The following is a 21,107-nucleotide window of genomic DNA, read 5'->3' as shown; positions in this document are numbered from 1 at the left end:
AAATTAAGGAAAGACTAAGGTTCTATTGACAAATTTACTATATTAATTTGCAGAAAAAAACAATTCATTAATTAATCAGTATTAGTAGTTTTTACACAACTTAATTTTAGCATTATTTTAGTGTCATAAACATCTAACACTACACTAAACTCCAATAAAATCAGATATTATAAAATATAGGTTGATCAAAATGTCAATTTATCAAGAAATACACAAAGCAGTAGAGGTGACAAATTAAATGACATAATTCAAGAATATTATGATAATTTTCTTTAGTGTTGATCCTAATAATCCAGAGGCATGCTCGTCTTTCACCTTTCTTCCTGGTCATTCACAGATCGGTCTGCGTCAATTTTCTTTAGTGTTGATCCTAATAATCCAGAGGCATGCTCGTCTTTCACCTTTCTTCCTGGTCATTCACAGATCGGTCTGCGTCAACTGAAAGATACAACAGTAAAAGTACATTAATAAGCTTTAAAACATAGAAATCATAACCTTGTTATTATGTCAATCTGTACCAACCGGAATAGTCTTAAATACTTCGACAAGTTACACTGGCCATAATATACCTGACTGTTTACACAAACCTAACCTAATGAGGTAACTACTTAAGATCAAAGCATCTTCAATTACATACTGACCTTCAATTACCTCTTGTAAGGCTTCTGCTAAATGTGGGTCACATGATCTGATTATATCATCTAAAGGTTTGTTTGGTGCACCAGCAATTGTAGAACTGGATTCTGAAAAATGAATAAAGTTGAATTTAGATAATGAAGTAACTAATTAAATACAAGGTTCAGTTCAGTTCGAAGGGATATTCACTGCAATTGTAATGCTAACGCAAGAATTGCATGATTCCTTACAATATGATGACATTGAAAGCCCTAATATAATAGGCAGTTTACATCAGAATATTCTTACTTTTAAAATAAGTCTCAAACCATGTATGGTTGTGATAAGTACATGAAGTAAATATCAATTGAGCATGGCTACTTCTCATTATTCAAATTACCACAGAGATGATCTATTTTCTAATCCAATGTACATGATGAATAGAACTAGAGACAGTCACAAATAACCTTCCTTTTAACATACCATACAGAAACAATATGAATTTGCTAATTCACAGTCCCTCTTGTATATTTAAAAGTTAAAGACAGTAAGCATATAGAATTCTGTTATTTGGTAAAAAGTAAAGTAATAAAAGTAGTTTGGGGATGACTATTATTATCTATTCTATATCGTCCTATTATATCCACATATGTCGTGATAATGAATGATATCACGTTTACAGCAAAATAACATATCAACAACATAAAGGTTCTTAGCCATCATTGCGACACCAGATGACCAGAGCATATACATGTACTTAATTTGTGTTCAAACTAGCTCCTACTCCTTAATATTGTGAACATATTAGATGGATCAAGTTGGCCTTTTAGTTTTTGTTTTTACTTTAAGGGTCTGACCCCAAATACATGTATATTGAATGAAGCCCTATCAAGGTGAGTGAATGTGATCATGTGTGTGGTTAGTACTTATGATGTACATTATATCATTACACTGACCTCTGGGATTTACTGTAGAGTCTGCTTCTACTTGCTCTACGGTAGTTGCTTGTGTATCATCCTCATCACCATCATCACTTTGTACAGTATCTATACATTTCTTGGGTGAGCAAGCAATCAATTTCTGGGCTTCCTCGAATTTTACTTTGAACTCATCAGCGACATCTGGAGTTTTAAACTTCACAGCTAGTTGTTCTGGCTTGGGCTCTCCATCTGAAGCATCAAGAGCATTCCAGACCCATGACCGATCAGAGCCTGCATTAGGAACTAAGGTCATCTCAGATGTTAAGTAATGATTGGCACATACATTGAACACTCTTTCACGTCTCATCAAAATCCGTACATGTCCATTCTCTTTATTTTGAAGAATTTTCAAATCTCCAGTCCCACGATCCTTCCATTGTTTCAGCTCCTGATCAAATCTGTACATTTTGGCTCGATGAGAATATAATATATGCTCATCTTCTTCACCAGTTACCAAGTCTACATTCTCTGGTAAATGGGCAATTGGTTCAAAGTGAATACTATCTCCTTCCTTTTCAGATTTATAATAACTGTCATCTTTTGAGTCACTGTGTTTGTATTGTGCAGGGCTGTGTGCTTTGTCTGGGCTATCAAGTTTCTTGGGACTTAAAGCTTCTTCCAAGTTTATAGAGAAAGAGAATCCACTTGTATCTGATTTAGCAGCTAAATCGAGAAAAGTTGGACCACTGAATGTTTTGGACTTTAGCTCTTCATTCACAGTTGTACTAGATAATTTAGGTGTAGTTGCTTGTGAGATATCACTACTGCTGCTGACAATATCATCTGACTTGATGCACTCAGTTGTAGTCCCATCTTTTTTGCCAAAGCCAGAACCTATTGAAAAAGTAGGTGCAAGGTTGAATGAGAAAGCAGATTTAGTCTCAGAACCACTTGCATCTGGCTTTTCCCCAGCTTTACTTGGTGTTGTGAAACTTTTCCCGAATCCAAAATTAAATCCACTACTACTGGGAAAGGAGGAAGAAGTGCTAGATGTAATATTTTCTTCCTTTGGTTCTGTTGACTGTGACTGCGCTGAAGGGGGAACTCCAAACAAAAATCCTGTACTTGGTTTAGAAGAAGCAGGTGATGAAAACAGACTAGATGAAGGAGTTCCAAATTTAAACTGCTGTCCCTCAGATTGGGAAGTAGATGATGTTACAGGTTCTGTTGTCTCATATCCTGGTCTTGATGTTGCACACGCAATACAGGAATTACTGTCAGCAGAATTGCTCAAATAGCAGGCCCCACATTCCCATGCACCTGCTTTGGGCTTAAATTTGTCACCAAATCCCTGAAATATACAATTACATGCATAAATTTAGACATGCATTGCAAACATTAAGTTCATCAATACATTACTTCTGTGAACACAGAAACTATTGAACCAACTCTCCAAGAAATATTTTTTCAGTTTGCCATCTTACAATAACAAAATGTTTATGAATGCAACACCAATCCACATTGACCTTTTCATTCTAGTCACAGTATTATAGTGACAGTGTGTCAATGTGAAAAACACTGAATACTGGGCAGGGACTATATATGGACATACACGTGGAGGTCAATCCAGCAGGCACAGTTTACATATTAGCAGACTAGCAGGAGGTAATTAATAATCACACATGTTCATCATACTTTCAGTACTATGGGTTTGTGTCATCAGGATACCGTGATACCGGAAATGAAATATTGTCATGAAAAATGGTCAAACTGGCATTTTTATACTTAGTCTAGTTCTAATGGTGAAATTATTTCTTGATGTCTCTAACTTTTGCTAGTTGACATGAGATGAAAAAGTTGTATATTATGATTGACATGAATACTAAAATTGTAAAAACATATCAAAAAATGAACATACAATTTAGTGAGTTTATATTAATTTTCAATTATATACAATGGGGGGGGTGATATTTCCTATAATGCATTGCATACATATGCAGTAACATGCTCAGCAGGGAAAAAATTGACTTCAACCTAAAAACGTTCTTAATTGATGATAAATGCAAATGGCAAAAATACCTGAGTGACGGCTTTAGCATCTGAACTGCTGGATGGATTTTCAATTATCACTTCCTCTTTTACAGCTGGAAGATCACTGATCATTTTTTGACACTTTTCAAAAACGTCTTTGAAGTTCATAGCTAGTTCAGGTGTCTTAAACTTCACAGCTAATTGTTCATCTTTTGCTTCTCCTTTAGAAAAATCCAAAGCACACCAAACCCAAGATCTGTCGGAGCCAGTATTGGGACGCAATTCCATAGCAGAGGTGATATAATGGTTTGCACACACTTTTAAAACTTGATCTCTTCTCATGAGAACGCGAATTCTACCAGTTTTTGAATGTTTTAAGAGTTTTAGAATTCCAATTCCCCGTTCTTTCCACTGTTGTGCAGACTGATCAAAGCGATACAATCTTGCTCGTTGTGAAAACATTGGCTCCTCTTCTTCTTCACCAGTTTTAAGATCAACCTTCTCAGGAAGCAACACTATTGGTTCAAAGTGAATATCATCACTGGGAACAACTTGATCTCCTTCTGCATCTGATGTCTTAGGAGACGAAGAACCAAACAACATACTACCAGCTCCTTGAAATTTAAAAGATGGATCTAGAAATGAAAACGTTCAGTTTATAATAATTTGTAAGTATAACTGCTAGAATACTACATGAATACTTTCAAAAAAATCATGTTGAATTATTTCTTTTTATGCATCCATTCTATACATATATATATATTATTACATGTGTACTGCAGTAAGTCATAGTCACAAATATGCAAAATAATATTGGTATTAACAGAACAAGCAGCCTCACGGCGGAGATAGCTCCACTGTTATCAATTCACATTTTAATTAAAGGATTAAAGATATCTTCAGAAAATCGACAAATCTGAGACGTCCACCTGTAGTACCTATGCTTAATATCAAAGCAACTAGAAAATATTCTTTTTACCAACAATGACAAAAATATTCCCTAAAATTAGAGAATTAAAGATATCATCATGAAATGAATAAATCCAAGTGAGGTCTACCCAAGGTACATATACACCAAGTATCAAAGCATTCAGGCTTGTAGTTCTGAAGACGAAGTCAAATAAGTAAAAAGTTGATACGGACGACAATGGACAACAGCCGCTGGCGGACAATAACTCGTATGATAAGCTTCGCTTGACTAAGTCGACGGCAAAGCTAACAAATAACTGGCAAACAATCAACAATGACATTATGCACACAGTCAATAAGTCAAAGAAAGGTACAAGTATATTGACATCATGCTATACAATACAATGATACCAGATTTTTCGTACAGAGTGAGCACATCCTGCCCCACATAGGACATCCACCATATATCATTTGGAACCATAATTGAATACCAAGGATAGTTTCTGTTTGAAATGTGAATTCTACACCGGACAAGTTTATGTGGGTGTATGTGTCTAAGTATGACATCGAGAATGCCATAAAATAACTCACACCTCACATCTACAGGATGTTGAAAGGCCGAACTGCCACATAGTACTGTAGAATACTTTTATCTTTGCTTGGAATTTATTTTTACTATTTTCGCTGAAGGGATGATTCCGTGAAAATAAAATCCAGCGAATATACTTTTTTTCCTATATTTCACATTAAACTCATGAAAAAATCAGTGAAAATAAATTCCATACAAAACGCCCAAAAAGCCTTTTCAGCGAAAATTTATTCCAGCGAAAATAAAGTATTCCACAGTATTACCTTTCTTTCCAAATAGAAAACCATCTGGTGATTCTGATGCCACAGGACCAAATGATGCACTATTGGAGCTGTCAAAATATTTATCTTTCTCTCCTTTCATTGTAGATTCTAGAAATCAAAATAATTAAAGAAAGCGTAAGTATTTGTAATTCTAAATTCAATTGTTATTGGCTGTAGCATGTTATGGTAACAATTACATGTATTATTTGTTAAAACAAATAATGAACCATTATATCTGGTCTTGGTGTTTCTGTATGACTATCATCAAGATACAATGGTTTGTTAAGTCTATCAGTCCAACTATCCCAGTCATCAGGCAATTTGACAGCCTCGACATCCGATACAAGGAGGTTTTTCTTTATATAAATAAAATGTTGCAGGTAAATTGTACTTCTTAGCGTCAGTCACTTGCTGTGATGAAGGCTTGTTTTCAAACACAACTTACAACAAAAAATATTTATTATGAATGAATAATAATAATGTAATAATCACCCTCATATAACATTAATTGTAAAAAAAATCAAATTTAGCATGAAATAACAAGCCGAAATTAAGTTCAAGTGAAAAGAGGAGAGCAAAATTATTGCAACATTCAAAAACACAAAATACATGTATTATATGATTTGTGCATGAGAACACAATCGAAAACAGTATGAGATGAACACTAGTCAGATCCTTTTACTAATTTGCATTAACATTTCTGGAAGTCTAGGTTTGTCTTGTGAATGACGTTCATTGCATATCACACCACTACACACAACACATATACAAACAAAAGTAAATGAGATATTCAAGATCTGCTCTACATGATGAAATTAAATGTCCTTCCTTACCTGCAAGCATTTCTTGACACTTTTCAAACATATCTTTGAATTCATTAGCAATGGTGGGGAATTTGAACTTCACTGCTAACTGTTCTAGTTTTGGTTTCTCATCGGCATAGTCCATAGCATTCCAGACCCATGTTCTATCTGATCCAGCATTCTCAGTCAATTTCATTGAGGTTGTAATTCGATGATTAGCACACACTTTGTGTACTTGGTCACGCCTCATTAAAAGTCTTATATGTCCAGTCTTGCAATGTTTCAGTAGCTTTAATGTTCCAACTCCTCTCTCCTTCCACTGCCCACTAGTGTTGTCAAACCTGTACAATTTGGCTCTCTCTTTGTATAGAATCTCTTCATCTTCCTCACCAGTTGACAAATCAACGTTCTCAGGTAACTGAGCAACTGGTTCAAAATGAATGTTATCTCCTGCATCATCTTCAGAATGTCGAAACAGCTGACTACCTGCCCCTGCAAATCCTTTGAATGAGCCTGAGGTTTTCCCAAAAGAAAATCCATGACCCTGACTTGACGAAGCAATACCTTCAAAAGTTAGTCCACCTTTCTTTGTATCACTAAATAGTTGACCACCAGGAGCAGATTCCTGGTTTTGTTGAATGATCTGTGCACCTAAAGCTTTCCCAGGACTTGTAGCGATCACAAGTGTTTTTCCATCGCTTTGAGTTTTCATAGTTGATAATTCACTCTTTTTAATCAAACGAAGTGGTTCTCCCATGTAACTACTTAAAGATTTCTCAGGTTTCCCAAGGTCATCATCACATCCTCTGCATCCTGGACAAGGAGGTGACTGTTCATACAGATAAAATCCATCAGGAAGCTGAAGTTCTCTTGCCTTTTTAAGTTGCTCTTCATTAGGTTTCAGTTCTGATACAAATGTTACATCACTGTCATCAAATTGGGGCTTATCCTGCACCTGTTGACTGACAGCAGTTTCTGCATATCCAAGACGATGCATTGGAGATCTATAACGCTCCTCGTTCCCAGCATCATCATCATAATCATCATCATCCTCCTCCTCACCATCTTCTTCATTAGAGTAAGCATAATAATCCTCATATTCATCATAATAATCTCCATCTTCACCTTCATAATAGCCATCATTGTCATCTTCATCCTCTACTTGGTCTCCGTAAGATTGCTGGGAAAACGATGAAGGGACAGTGGATGGTATGGAAAAACCTTTGAATGCAGAATCACTTAATGTAAAAGTACTTTTATTGGATTCAACTGTTGTGGTTGCTACACTAGCAGAAGCAGCATTTGGTTCTTCATCTTTCTGTCTTTGTGCTGCAAGAGCACTAAGTGTGGCAGCAGCAGAACTGCCAAAACTGAACCCACCATCTGTCTGCGAAACTGGTTGCAGTTTTTGTTCTGGGGACACAAAACTGAATGAACTTTGAGATGCAGGTGTTCCAAAAGAAAACTTTGAAGTTATTCCTGTGAATGCTGTTGCTGGTGTGTTTGTTGACTCAGAGGTAACAGCTCCAAAACTGAAGCCTGAGGTCTTTGGAGTTCCACTGGTTGTCTGATATGAACTTGTCCCGAAGGAAAATCCAGTAGTTGCTTGAGACACAGAGGTGCCCACTTGAGGATTCATTCCAAAAGTGAATCCAGTACCAGTTTGTGGTACAGACGTACCACTACCAAAAGTTGTGGTACTACCGCTTGTTGCTTGAGACACAGAGGTGCCCACTTGAGGATTCATTCCAAAAGTGAATCCAGTACCAGTTTGTGGTACAGACGTACCACTACCAAAAGTTGTGGTACTTCCGCTTGTTGCTTGAGTCACAGAGGTGCCCACTTGAGGACTCGCTCCAAAAGTGAATCCAGTACCAGTTTGTGGCACAGACGTACCACTACCAAAAGTTGTGGTACTTCCGCTTGTTGCTTGAGACACAGAAGTGCCTACTTGAGGACTCGTTCCAAAAGTGAATCCAGTACCAGTTTGTGGCACAGACGTACCACTACCAAAAGTTGTGGTACTTCCGCTTGTTGCTTGAGTCACAGAAGTGCCTACTTGAGGACTCGCTCCAAAAGTGAATCCAGTACCAGTTTGTGGCACAGACGTACCACTACCAAAAGTTGTGGTACTTCCGCTTGTTGCTTGAGTCACAGAAGTGCCTACTTGAGGACTCGCTCCAAAAGTGAATCCAGTACCAGTTTGTGGCACAGACGTACCACTACCAAAAGCTGTGGTACTATCACTTGATGCTTGAGTCACAGAAGTGCCTACTTGAGGACTCGCTCCAAAAGTGAATCCAGTACCAGTTTGTGGCACAGAAGTACCACTACCAATTGTTAACCCAGACGACTTTTCATTTGTGGTTGATGGTTTACCAAAAGAAAATCCTGGTGATGCAGAGGCAGTCATTTTTACATCTTTCCCAGAAGCATCACCGCCAGGTCGTTGATAGCTACATGCCATGCATTTATTTTTATCTGCAGGATTACTTATGAGACATTGTGAGCATTCCCAAGATCCAACTTTTGGTTTAAATATGTCACTGAGGCTTTGCTTCTCAACTTTCCCTTCAATTTGTTTTTTTGTAGCAGTTATCTCAGTAGTTGTGGGTGCATTCTTCAATAATTCCTGACATTCTTCAAACTTATTCTTAAATGCAACAGCCATTTCTGGTGTCTTGAATTTAATTGCGAACATCTCTTGCTTGGGTTGTTCATCAGCAAAGTCAATGGCTGTCCACACTAGAGATCTGTCTGAGGTGGTATTGGGTTTCATCTTAATATCTGGTGTGAGATACTGATTAGCACACACTTTGAATACTTGATCCCTTCTCATCAGTATACGTATTCTTCCACTAACTCTATGTTTCAGCAGTTTGAACTTGCCAACACCTCTTTCTTTCCACTGGTTGACATCAGTGTCATACCGATAAAGCTTTGCTCTTTCCGAATAAACTACTTCTTCATCTTCTTCTCCTGTGATTAATTCGATGTGTTCATTTTGAATACCAATTTCTCTCATCATATTTTCCTTAGATTTGCGAATTTGGACACATGGATCTTTGTTTGGCTGTGTTTGATGACTTAATTTACTGGTTATTGATAGCCCACAGTCTGAAATAAAACAAAAGAACATAATCATATTGTAGATAGCAAAAATTACACATCAGAATCTTTTTCAGATTGAATAAACAAATAACTGACATAAATAAATTGTATGTGCAAACAATCACAATCACGGTCTCAGCACTGCAATCAGACACGCTACCTACCATGCCACACTCACTGCATAGGTGATCAATTGAGACCAGCCTCATTCTCATGTCATTGTCGAGAATTACCAAGAACTAATGCTAAGCTTTTATCCAGTGTTGACATGACTACAGCAAATCTCACATTGCATCAGAATGTATTTCAACAGTTTTGTAGATGTAATAATACCAATATGTACGTTTAGACATTTTTTTCATATTTTTTCTGTCAAAGACATGGATATTATATATTAAAATATTACTCCAACGACCATTTTTCACGAGCGATGCACAATTTCATCGTGTGTAACATTTATGTGACATGGAAACAAAAACAAATGATGATGTTTTTTACTGTACAATTTTTAGATAAAGACACGAATATCAAGATGTAAGCCCTGTAACACAATATCTCATATAATGTGAGACTGTTAGAATCTGAGTTTTCTGAGCATTCAGTGAGGGATAAATCAAATATGTATATGTATACAACTACTATGCCATAATTAAATAGCTAATGTAATTGTTGGCAATGCTCAGTGTGCATTGAACTGAACTGATCACCAATAATTTGACATAAGGGTTGATTTTTTGTGACATTTGATATTGAACTCAAACTGTCAACAAATATGAACAGCGTCGTCACTGGATGTCATCCAAAGTTATATGGTTTCAACAATAGAATAGCGTCATCAAGTGTCGACTATTTGAGTGATTTTGTTTGATTTATCCTCGTTCAAGGAGGGTTCATGCCGAAATTAAAGCAGTATCATACAACTTAATACAGGCTAACCAAAATGTTTGGTATAACCAGTATTACTTATACCAGGGTCTATATTTTGGTGTTTATGAATGATTGATTTCCTATGAATATTGTATGCTCAATGTTACTGATGTTGATAACATGTTCCTCCTGTAAATGTTTCCTGTTTATGTTGGCATGATCTAAAAATTCTAGACAGATCACTTTTTTAACACTGAAACGACACTGGCAAAACACAGGATTACCTCGACCCAAACACTGCCTTTTATTTCCTTGTGCCATTACGTTCTACATAATAATAATATTAGTTTTTTAACTGACTGGTAAATACAGTACACAGAAAAATACTTACACAACACAATTACGTGTTATATTCATAGTCGTTCCAATAGAACTTTGAATTAAGATATTATGCCAAATGTTCATATATTTATGCAATGGGACTTTAATTTTACTAGTAACTTTATGAACATTGCACAGACTGTTATCTATTTTGCAGCAGTGTAGACAAACTTCAGTGATTACCCTTATCATTGGATAATCGCAGCTGGATATTAGTATTATACATCTAGTATTTAAATGCACCCTTTATATTTATTTGCAATACGTGTTTTGAATAGGTACATTATTTCAAATGATTGAGATTTATCTGACAAATGAAAATATTTACCTGCAATAACCATAAAGGTGAAAGGTGACCCATGTATTTGCCTTTTCAGAATAGATATAGACAGGTGATGAAGACCAGGCTGCTCCATACAAGCTTCCAAGATAATCATCCTCTTCTCATCCAAGTTGTTTTCTATCACCATCACTTCTACCATATCACCAGGTGTCTCCAGAGTTGCTTCAACGTCTTCTTTTCTTGCTCTTACTTGATTTCCTCTGCTCAATATTGTAAGCTGCAATGTGATGGTTTTACCCTTTCTAACAGTATGGGGGATATTGCTGATTTGATATGTGAAGAAAACAATTTCCCCTATTGTTCCCGTTTTGTAAAAATTCATGGTTTGTTCAAACTTCATAAATTGATCTTTGTACACCAACAGCTCTTGACGTTTTGCTAATGATCTTTGTATTGCAGAAGTCATTTCTTCCTTATAAGACAATAAATGACCGGGGCTACCATAGCGTACCAGACCTTCAGCATATTTACGTAGTTGAATAATTCCTCTTGTGTGAAAGTCAATTTGTGTAATTTTCTGGTCCAACTTACCACGTTGGGACACATATTCGTCTTTCAATTTATTTCTGATTTGTTGACAGTTGTTGTGAATTTTATCTTTGAATTCTTCAATCACTTTAGAAGCAACATTGCTAATGTTCTTTTCTTGTTCTTGAAATTCGCTTAACAATGAATCTATCACACGCTCAATGGACTGCTTAAAATTGATGTTTTTTTGTTCATTCTCTTTGATTTGCTCTATCAACACTCCGAGATCTTGGCGTATTTCAGAGGTGGTGTCTTTCAAATACCGTTGTTTATGGCCATGATGGTCAGCCGAAAAGCATTCAGAACATAATTGCACCTTGCATGAACAACAGTAAAACTTTATTTGCACATCTGGATGTTTTGAACAATATTCCGGACTTTGCACTGTAACAGGATCTGTGATCTTTGCCCTGTGGTACGTTTGTAGGGTCATCAACCTATGTGCTTTGGTCGGTGGAAATACAGAGTGCCCGTTCACACAGACACGACATATATTTACTGCGCAATCTATGCATCTGTTTGTTGCGGCATTTCTGCAGACATCACAACTCTGTTCTAGCACATTCATTTGTGAGTGTCTCAATCAGGTCATTTAAAAATAGGTTAGCTGGTAGCGCACTTACGTTTCCAATTGGAATGTCATGTTTACGCCCACACAAAAAGCACGTAATACGTGTTGCATTGTCAGCAACGCTGACTAAACACTTTTCACAGAAACTATGTTGACACGGTAGTAATTTAGCGTTCTTGTATCTACTATTACACACACTGCAATTCAGTAATACGTCATCACAATCCTTGGAAAAGAATCCTGGCAATGTTGTAGCTTCCATTTGTATTTGCCTGTGTAGCTTGGTGATACTGAACAATTGTGCTGTACAACGCAAATGACCTTATTTTTGATTGACCTCTTGTAAGTAGCCCCAAGTCATATATGACACAAGCAATTTGATTGGTTCCCTAAAATGCATGTATGACTGATCGATAAATTATGATTAAAGACAGCAAAGAAAGTAGATGGTACAGGGTGATGCATGTGTACACGTTATCTACTGTTTAATGTAATCATTGTTGGGCACTCATCCACATGTAATGAAGTTGTTTATGACGCTATTAGGATAAATCCCTCGGAGCCTGGACATCTCACTCTGCCGGCTTCCAGCAAATCAAAGGTGTTTCTTTCCGAATTAGGGACAATATGGTGTAATGCCCAAGAATTTCAGTATGCTCTAATTTAAATCTAAAACTAACCAGGCATTGTAACCACGTCTTGTAAAAATGGAATAATTGGTTTTGAGATATCTGTGCAAACATGGTGATTAGTATGCAAGGATTATAATCACAAACTAATAAGGTATGGGGCATTGTACCAAGTTACATTAGAATGTGATGTTCAGTTTTTGAGATGATAGGAAGCTGCAATTAGACAATTAGAACACTGTCAAGTTATCCGTAATCCAAGTTCGACATGTGGTAGAAAAATTCTACTGACTGAGGCTTGGCAAACACCAAGTTTGGTAATACGGTAAGTGGCCAGATTGTGCTCCAGGAGATGGACTGGAGCACGGTGTTTGTCTGACGAAGCCTTGTAACAATTTGAGCATGCGATAGGCTGTAGGCGTGAAGATGGCAGATCCGCCCTGTAAGAGATTATCAACAACTCTGGGTCACGAGGTAACGCCTTCATTTATAGAAGCAGTGGTTTTTGACAGTTTCTCGAATGGCGACATTACCAGTGCAAATATAGGGAAAAGGTTTGTTCCAACTGTTGTCAGAGCATCCAAAACCAGCACAGACCGGCAGAAGGGTGTATCACAAGCTTGATGTTTGCCAAACTATAATTCAACAGCAACATGTAATGAGAATTGTTAATGAAGTCAGAGACAGTGTGTCAGTGAAGGTTTGTTCATCCCCCCTGATGTGTCTGAACTCAAGTGGGATGTTATGTAGAAAACTCGAACAGCTTTTCTGCAAGGTTGCTGAGCGATGATCAAATTCCTCCTTTGACCCTCCAAAGATGGTTAAGAACGGGAAGGGGGTATTCCAACAAACCAGTGTTCAGATATGGTCCACTACAGCACTCATCAGACAGTCTGACTGGCAAGTGCAAAAATGTCACATTACCAAGAAAAATAGGCCTACTGCACTACCTGAGATACCTGGCTTGTTCCAACATTTGTCCAGGATGCTGAAGACAATGTCAACAATGTCCATCCAAGGTTAGTCAGATCTTAGAAAAAGTTTGTGACTGGGTGTACAGGTATGTGCAGGTACAAATCTAGAGCCAACAGAAAGTTGATAGTCTACATGATAGGTCATGTGATATTGATATGTTGTGTACACAGGAACCATACAAGATGGAAACACTAATAAGGGGTTCATAATGAATGCATTTACCAATCATGACATCCGATGTGATTAAAATCTGATGTATTGTACGACATGCATTTTATTTTCTATATTTCTTTTACTTTTATTGCAACAAAGGATGCAATAATGAAAGTGACAACGGTATATTATAGTAGAAAATACACACTAATGTTTGCTCAACTCGGGCTGCGACAATACGAATTTGTATATATGGTACTCCCACTGACCAACATTGCCAGGTAAGCTGGGGTTCGTAGCCCAAAAACCCTATTTGTCGAGTTTTTAATGGTTGGTGCCCACCAATTTGGTCGATGTGCTTAGTTCTTGGGTATATAAAAATAGTAAATATATATAATTTGCCATTAATGAAGTTAGTGGTTCAGTAATGAATAAGTTAATTAAAATTTAATTAGGAAAACTACATTGATAATTGCTGCTGTAACTATAATTGCTATGTCTTTATGACGTTTTGTATATCATATTCATGCCAATTTTTAACAAAGTTGGCGGCACATCTGAATCAAAGAAAGCTTAGAAAGAACTCCTGTTTGCTGAGAGTATTGGAGACACATTAAGATTTGCATTTCAAACGAGAAGCTTAGTAACTAATATTTGTCTGCTATTTGCGATGCACAACATGAAAACAATGTGATTTACATTATCAAAATTTTATTTACTTGATAATTCAAGAGCACCTCTGTGATGAATTAAATTTAAATCTGATTTTTTCAGACATCAGAAATTAGCTAATAATAGACAATATGCATATTTATAAACATTAAACTAACCACGTATGTAGACTACCTCAATGAACCAAATGAATTAGGCAATTATTATGCATATATTTAGGTCTGTGTGTTGTTTCAGGGCGCACATGTACAAAGTTTCATTATGTGATGATTATATTAGTGGAAAGCTGAATAGTAAATTATGCAAATTAGATAATTATTATAGATGTATATAAACCTAAAACTAATTAGATCATCACATTATGTTAGAATATATATGTACCAAGATTCAGTGAATTTAAGTACTATCACAACCCATCTATGTATGGGTTTCAATGAAATGTGATCAGAATTATTATGCAAATTAGGTAATTAATATGCACTGATTTTAACCCAAAACTCAGCAGGTCTCTGCATTGTTCTAAAGCACCTATGTACAGAGTTTCATTAAAAAGTAATGATGTGATTGTACTTGAAATATCAAAAGCTACAGACAGGCTAACTGCAAACATCATTGTGTGCTTTGCACACGGGAGACAAAAGTCACATGATATGGCATACAAATTAACATACATACAAATTAAGGCAAGACAAAAGTTGTATTGACAAATTTACTATATTAATTTGAAGAAAAAAAACAATTCATTAATTATTTAGTATTAGTAGTCTTCGCACAACTTAATTTTAGCTTTATTTTAGTGTTATAAACATAACAAAATCTTCCCATTACACTAAAACTCCAATAAAATTTGATATTATAAACTATAGGTTAAAGCAAAATATCAATTTATCAAGAAATAGACATAAAGCAGTAAGTGACGAATGAAATGACATAATTTAAGAATACGTTAATTTTCTTTAGAATTGATCCTAATATTCCAGAGGCATGCTCGTCTTTCACCTTTCTTCTTGGTCATTCACATATCGGTCTGTGTCAACTGAAAGATACAACAGTAAAAGTACTTTAATTAAGCATTAAAACATAGAAATCATAACCTTGTTATTATGTCAATCTGGTGACAAACACTGAGTCTGTACTAACCGGAATAGTCTGAAATACTTTGAAAAGTTACACTGGCCATATTATACCTGACTGTTTACACAAACCTAACCTAATGAGGTAATTACTTAAGATCAAAGCATCTTCAATTACATACTGACCTTCTTCAATTACCTCTTGTAAGGCTTCTGCTAAATGTGGGTCACATGATCTGATTATATCATCTAAAGGTTTGTTTGGTGCACCAGCAATTGTAGAACTGGATTCTGAAATATGAATAAAGTTGAATTTAGATAATGAAGTAACTAATTAAATACAAGGTTCAGTTCAGTTCGAAGGGATATACACTTCAATTGTAATGCTAACGCAAGAATTGCACGATTTCTTACAATATGATGACATTGAAAGCCCTAATATAGTAGGCAGTTAAAAAAGTCTCAAACCATGTATGGTTGTGATAGGTACATGAAGTAAATATCAATTGAGCATGGCTACTTCTCATTATTCAAATTATCACAGAGATGATCTATTTTCCAATCCAATGTACATGATGAATAGAACTAGAGACAGTCACAAATAACCTTCCTTTTAACATACCATACAGAAACAATATGAATTTGCTAATTCACAGTCCCTCTTGTATATTTAAAAGTTAAAGACAGTAAGCATATAGAATTCTGTTATTTGGTAAAAAGTAAAGTAATAAAAGTAGTTTGGGGATGACTATTATTATCTATTCTATATCGTCCTATTATATCCACATATGTCGTGATAATGAATGATATCACGTTTACAGCAAAATAACATATCAACAACATAAAGGTTCTTAGCCATAATTGTGACACCAGATGACCAGAGCATATACATGTACTTAATTTGTGTTCAAACTAGCTCCTACTCCTTAATATTGTGAACATATTAGATGGATCAAGTTGGCCTTTTAGTTTTTGTTTTTACTTTAAGGGTCTGACCCCAAATACATGTATATTGAATGAAGCCCTATCAAGGTGAGTGAATGTGATCATGTGTGTGGTTAGTACTTATGATGTACATTATATCATTACACTGACCTCTGGGATTTACTGTAGAGTCTGCTTCTACTTGCTCTACGGTAGTTGCTTGTGTATCATCCTCATCACCATCATCACTTTGTACAGTATCTATACATTTCTTGGGTGAGCAAGCAATCAATTTCTGGGCTTCCTCGAATTTTACTTTGAACTCATCAGCGACATCTGGAGTTTTAAACTTCACAGCTAGTTGTTCTGGCTTGGGCTCTCCATCTGAAGCATCAAGAGCATTCCAGACCCATGACCGATCAGAGCCTGCATTAGGAACTAAGGTCATCTCAGATGTTAAGTAATGATTGGCACATACATTGAACACTCTTTCACGTCTCATCAAAATCCGTACATGTCCATTCTCTTTATTTTGAAGAATTTTCAAATCTCCAGTCCCACGATCCTTCCATTGTTTCAGCTCCTGATCAAATCTGTACATTTTGACTCGATGAGAATATAATATATGCTCATCTTCTTCACCAGTTACCAAGTCTACATTCTCTGGTAAATGGGCAATTGGTTCAAAGTGAATACTATCTCCTTCCTCTTCAGATTTATAATAACTGTCATCTTTTGAGTCACTGTGTTTGTATTGTGCAGGGCTGTGTGCTTTGTCTGGGCTATCAAGTTTCTTGGGACTTAAAGCTTCTTCCAAGTTTATAGAGAAAGAGAATCCACTTGTATCTGATTTAGCAGCTAAATCGAGAAAAGTTGGACCACTGAATGTTTTGGACTTTAGCTCTTCATTCACAGTTGTACTAGATAATTTAGATGTAGTTGTTTGTGAGATATCACTACTGCTGCTGACAATATCATCTGACTTGATGCACTCAATTGTAGTCCCATCTTTTTTGCCAAAGTCAGAACCTATTGAAAAGGTAGGTGCAAGGTTGAATGAGAAAGCAGATTTAGTCTCAGAACCACTTGCATCTGGCTTTTCCCCAGCTTTACTTGGTGTTGTGAAACTTTTCCCGAATCCAAAATTAAATCCACTACTACTGGGAAAGGTGGAAGAAGTGCTAGATGTAATATTTTCTTCCTTTGGTTCTGTTGACTGTGACTGCGCTGAAGGGGGAACTCCAAACAAAAATCCTGTACTTGGTTTAGAAGAAGCAGGTGATGAAAACAGACTAGATGAAGGAGTTCCAAATTTAAACTGCTGTCCCTCAGATTGGGAAGTAGATGATGTTACAGGTTCTGTTGTCTCATATCCTGGTCTTGATGTTGCACACGCAATACACGAATTACTGTCAGCAGAATTGCTCAAATAGCAGGCCCCACATTCCCATGCACCTGCTTTGGGCTTAAATTTGTCACCAAATCCCTGAAATATACAATTACATGCATAAATTTAGACATGCATTGCAAACATTAAGTTCATCAATACATTACTTCTGTGAACACAGAAACTATTGAACCAACTCTCCAAGAAAATATTTTTTTCAGTTTGCCATCTTACAATAACAAAATGTTTATGAATGCAACACCAATCCACATTGACCTTTTCATTCTAGTCACAGTATTATAGTGACAGTGTGTCAATGTGAAAAACACTGAATACTGGGCAGGGACTATATATGGACATACACGTGGAGGTCAATCCAGCAGGCACAGTTTACATATTAGCAGAGTAGCAGGAGGTAATTAATAATCACACATGTTCATCATACTTTCAGTACTATGGGTTTGTGTCATCAGGATACCGTGATACCGGAAATGAAATATTGTCATGAAAAATGGTCAAACTGGCATTTTTATACTTAGTCTAGTTCTAATGGTGAAATTATTTCTTGATGTCTCTAACTTTTGCTAGTTGACATGAGATGAAAAAGTTGTATATTATGATTGACATGAATACTAAAATTGTAAAAACATATCAAAAAATGAACATACAATTTAGTGAGTTTATATTAATTTTCAATTATATACAATGGGGGGGGTGATATTTCCTATAATGCATTGCATACACATGCAGTAACATGCTCAGCAGGGAAAAAATTGACTTCAACCTAAAAACGTTCTTAATTGATGATAAATGCAAATGGCAAAAATACCTGAGTGACGGCTTTAGCATCTGAACTGCTGGATGGATTTTCAATTATCACTTCCTCTTTTACAGCTGGAAGATCACTGATCATTTTTTGACACTTTTCAAAAACGTCTTTGAAGTTCATAGCTAGTTCAGGTGTCTTAAACTTCACAGCTAATTGTTCATCTTTTGCTTCTTCTTCAGAAAAATCCAAAGCACACCAAACCCAAGATCTGTCGGAGCCAGTATTGGGACGCAATTCCATAGCAGAGGTGATATAATGGTTTGCACACACTTTTAAAACTTGATCTCTTCTCATGAGAACGCGAATTCTACCAGTTTTTGAATGTTTTAAGAGTTTTAGAATTCCAATTCCCCGTTCTTTCCACTGTTGTGCAGACTGATCAAAGCGATACAATCTTGCTCGTTGTGAAAACATTGGCTCCTCTTCTTCTTCACCAGTTTTAAGATCAACCTTCTCAGGAAGCAACACTATTGGTTCAAAGTGAATATCATCACTCGGAACAACTTGATCTCCTTCTGCATCTGATATTCTAGAAGACGAAGAACCAAACAACATACTACCAGCTCCTTGAAATTTAAAAGATGGATCTAGAAATGAAAACGCCCAGTTTAGTATAATTTGAAAGTATAACTGCTAGAATACTACATGAATACTTTCAAAAAATCATGTTAAATTATTTCTTTTTATGCATCCATTATATACATATATATATATTATTACATGTGTACTGCAGTAAGTCATAGTCACAAATTTGCAAAATAATATTGGTATTAACAGAACAAGCAGCCTCACGGCGGAGATAGCTCCACTGTTAGCAATTCACATTTTAATTAAAAGATTGAAGATATCTTCAGAAAATCGACAAATCTGAGAGGTCCAATTGTAGTACCTATGCTTAATATCAAAGCAACTAGAAAATATTCTTTTTACCGACAAAAATATTCCCTAAAATTAGAGAATTAAAGATATCATCATGAAATGAATAAATCCAAGTGAGGTCTACCCAAGGTACATATACACCTTGTATCAAAGCATTCAGACTTGTAGTTCTCAAGAAGTAGTCGAATAAGTAAAAAGTTGATACGGACGACGATGGACAACAGCCGCTGGCGGACAATCACTCATATGATAAGCTCCGCTTGACTAAGTCGACAGCGGAGCTAACAAATAACTGGCAAACAATCAACAATGACATTATGCACACAGTCAATAAGTCAGAGAAAGGTACATGTATATAGACATCATGCTATACAATAGAGTGATACCAGATTTTTCGTATAGAGTGAGCACATCCTGTCCCACATAGGACATCCACCATATATCATTTGGAGTCGTAATTAAATACCGAGGATAGTTTATGTTTGAAATGTGAATTCTACACCGGACAAGTTTATGTGGGTGTATGTGTCTAAGTATGACATCGAGAATGCCATAGAACAACTCACACCTACAGGATGTTGAAAGGCCGAACTGCCACATAGTACTGTAGAATACTTTTATTTTTGCTTGGAATTTATTTTTACTATTTTCGCTGAAGGGATGATTCCGTGAAAATAAAATCCAGCGAATATACTTTTTTTCCTATATTTCACATTAAACTCATAAAAAAATCAGTGAAAATAAATTCCATACAAAACGTCCAAAAAGCCTTTTCAGCGAAAATTTATTCCAGCGAAAATAAAGTATTCCACAGTATTACCTTTCTTTCCAAATAGAAAACCATCTGGTGATTCTGATGCCACAGTACCAAAAGATGCACTATTGGAGCTGTCAAAATATTTATCTTTCTCTCCTTTCATTGTAGATTCTAGAAATCAAAATAATTAAAGAAAACGTAAGTAAGTATTTGTAATTCTAAATTCAATTGTTTTTGGCTGTAGCATGTTATGGTAACAGGTAACAGGTTAAAACAAATAATGAACCATTTTACCTGGTCTTGGTGTTTCTGCACGACTATCATCAAGATACAATGGTTTGTTAAGTCTATCAGTCCAACTATCCCAGTCATCAGGCAATTTGTCAGAACAGCCTCGACATCCGATACAAGGAGGTTTTTCTTCATATAAATAAAATGTTGCAGGTAATTTGTACTTCTTAGCGTCAGTCACTTGCTGTGATGAAGGCTTGTTTTCAAACACAACTTCAACAAAATCTAAACAAAAAATATTTATTATGAATGAATAATAATAATGTAATAATTGCCCTCATATAACATTAATTGTAAAAAAAAATCAAATTTGGTATGAAATAACAAGCCGAAATTAAGTTCAAGTAAAAAGAGGAGAGCAAAATGATTACAACATTCAAAAACACAAAATACATGTATTACATGATTTGTGTATAAGAACACAATCGAAAACAGTATGAGATGAACACTAGTCAGATCCTTTCACTAATTTACATTAGAATTTCTGGAAATGTAGGTTTGTCTTGTGAATGCATATCACACCACTTCACAGAACACATATACAAACAAAAGTAAATGAGATATTCAAGATCTGCTCTACATGATGAAATTCAATGTCCTTCCTTAC

At 35.9% G+C, this 21,107-nt stretch overlaps 1 protein-coding gene across 1 annotated transcript in view; it reads right to left on the bottom strand.

The window, feature by feature from the left end:
• Positions 1-266: 266 nt before the first annotated feature.
• LOC100371313 (uncharacterized) overlaps positions 267-21,107 on the bottom strand; it is a 62,481-nt gene continuing 41,640 nt past the window's right edge. Inside the window, exons 22-34 of the mRNA XM_085497586.1 lie at positions 20,504-20,725; positions 20,273-20,380; positions 18,574-19,160; positions 16,529-17,843; positions 15,620-15,724; positions 15,359-15,396; positions 10,818-11,676; positions 6,161-9,247; positions 5,328-5,435; positions 3,615-4,201; positions 1,572-2,886; positions 642-743; positions 267-438 (exon numbers count right to left, since the gene is read on the bottom strand). Coding sequence (XP_085353712.1) covers positions 398-438; positions 642-743; positions 1,572-2,886; positions 3,615-4,201; positions 5,328-5,435; positions 6,161-9,247; positions 10,818-11,676; positions 15,359-15,396; positions 15,620-15,724; positions 16,529-17,843; positions 18,574-19,160; positions 20,273-20,380; positions 20,504-20,725 — 8,474 coding nt within the window. The 3' untranslated portion in view covers positions 267-397. The remainder of the gene's footprint in view (positions 439-641; positions 744-1,571; positions 2,887-3,614; positions 4,202-5,327; positions 5,436-6,160; positions 9,248-10,817; positions 11,677-15,358; positions 15,397-15,619; positions 15,725-16,528; positions 17,844-18,573; positions 19,161-20,272; positions 20,381-20,503; positions 20,726-21,107) is intronic.

Source organism: Saccoglossus kowalevskii, chromosome 1, assembly GCF_978046115.1.
Source record: "Saccoglossus kowalevskii chromosome 1, keSacKowa6.1, whole genome shotgun sequence".
NCBI classification, from domain to species: domain Eukaryota; kingdom Metazoa; phylum Hemichordata; class Enteropneusta; family Harrimaniidae; genus Saccoglossus; species Saccoglossus kowalevskii.
The sequence above is the reverse complement of the archived record's forward strand: the minus strand, read 5'-3'. Positions and strand labels throughout refer to the sequence as shown.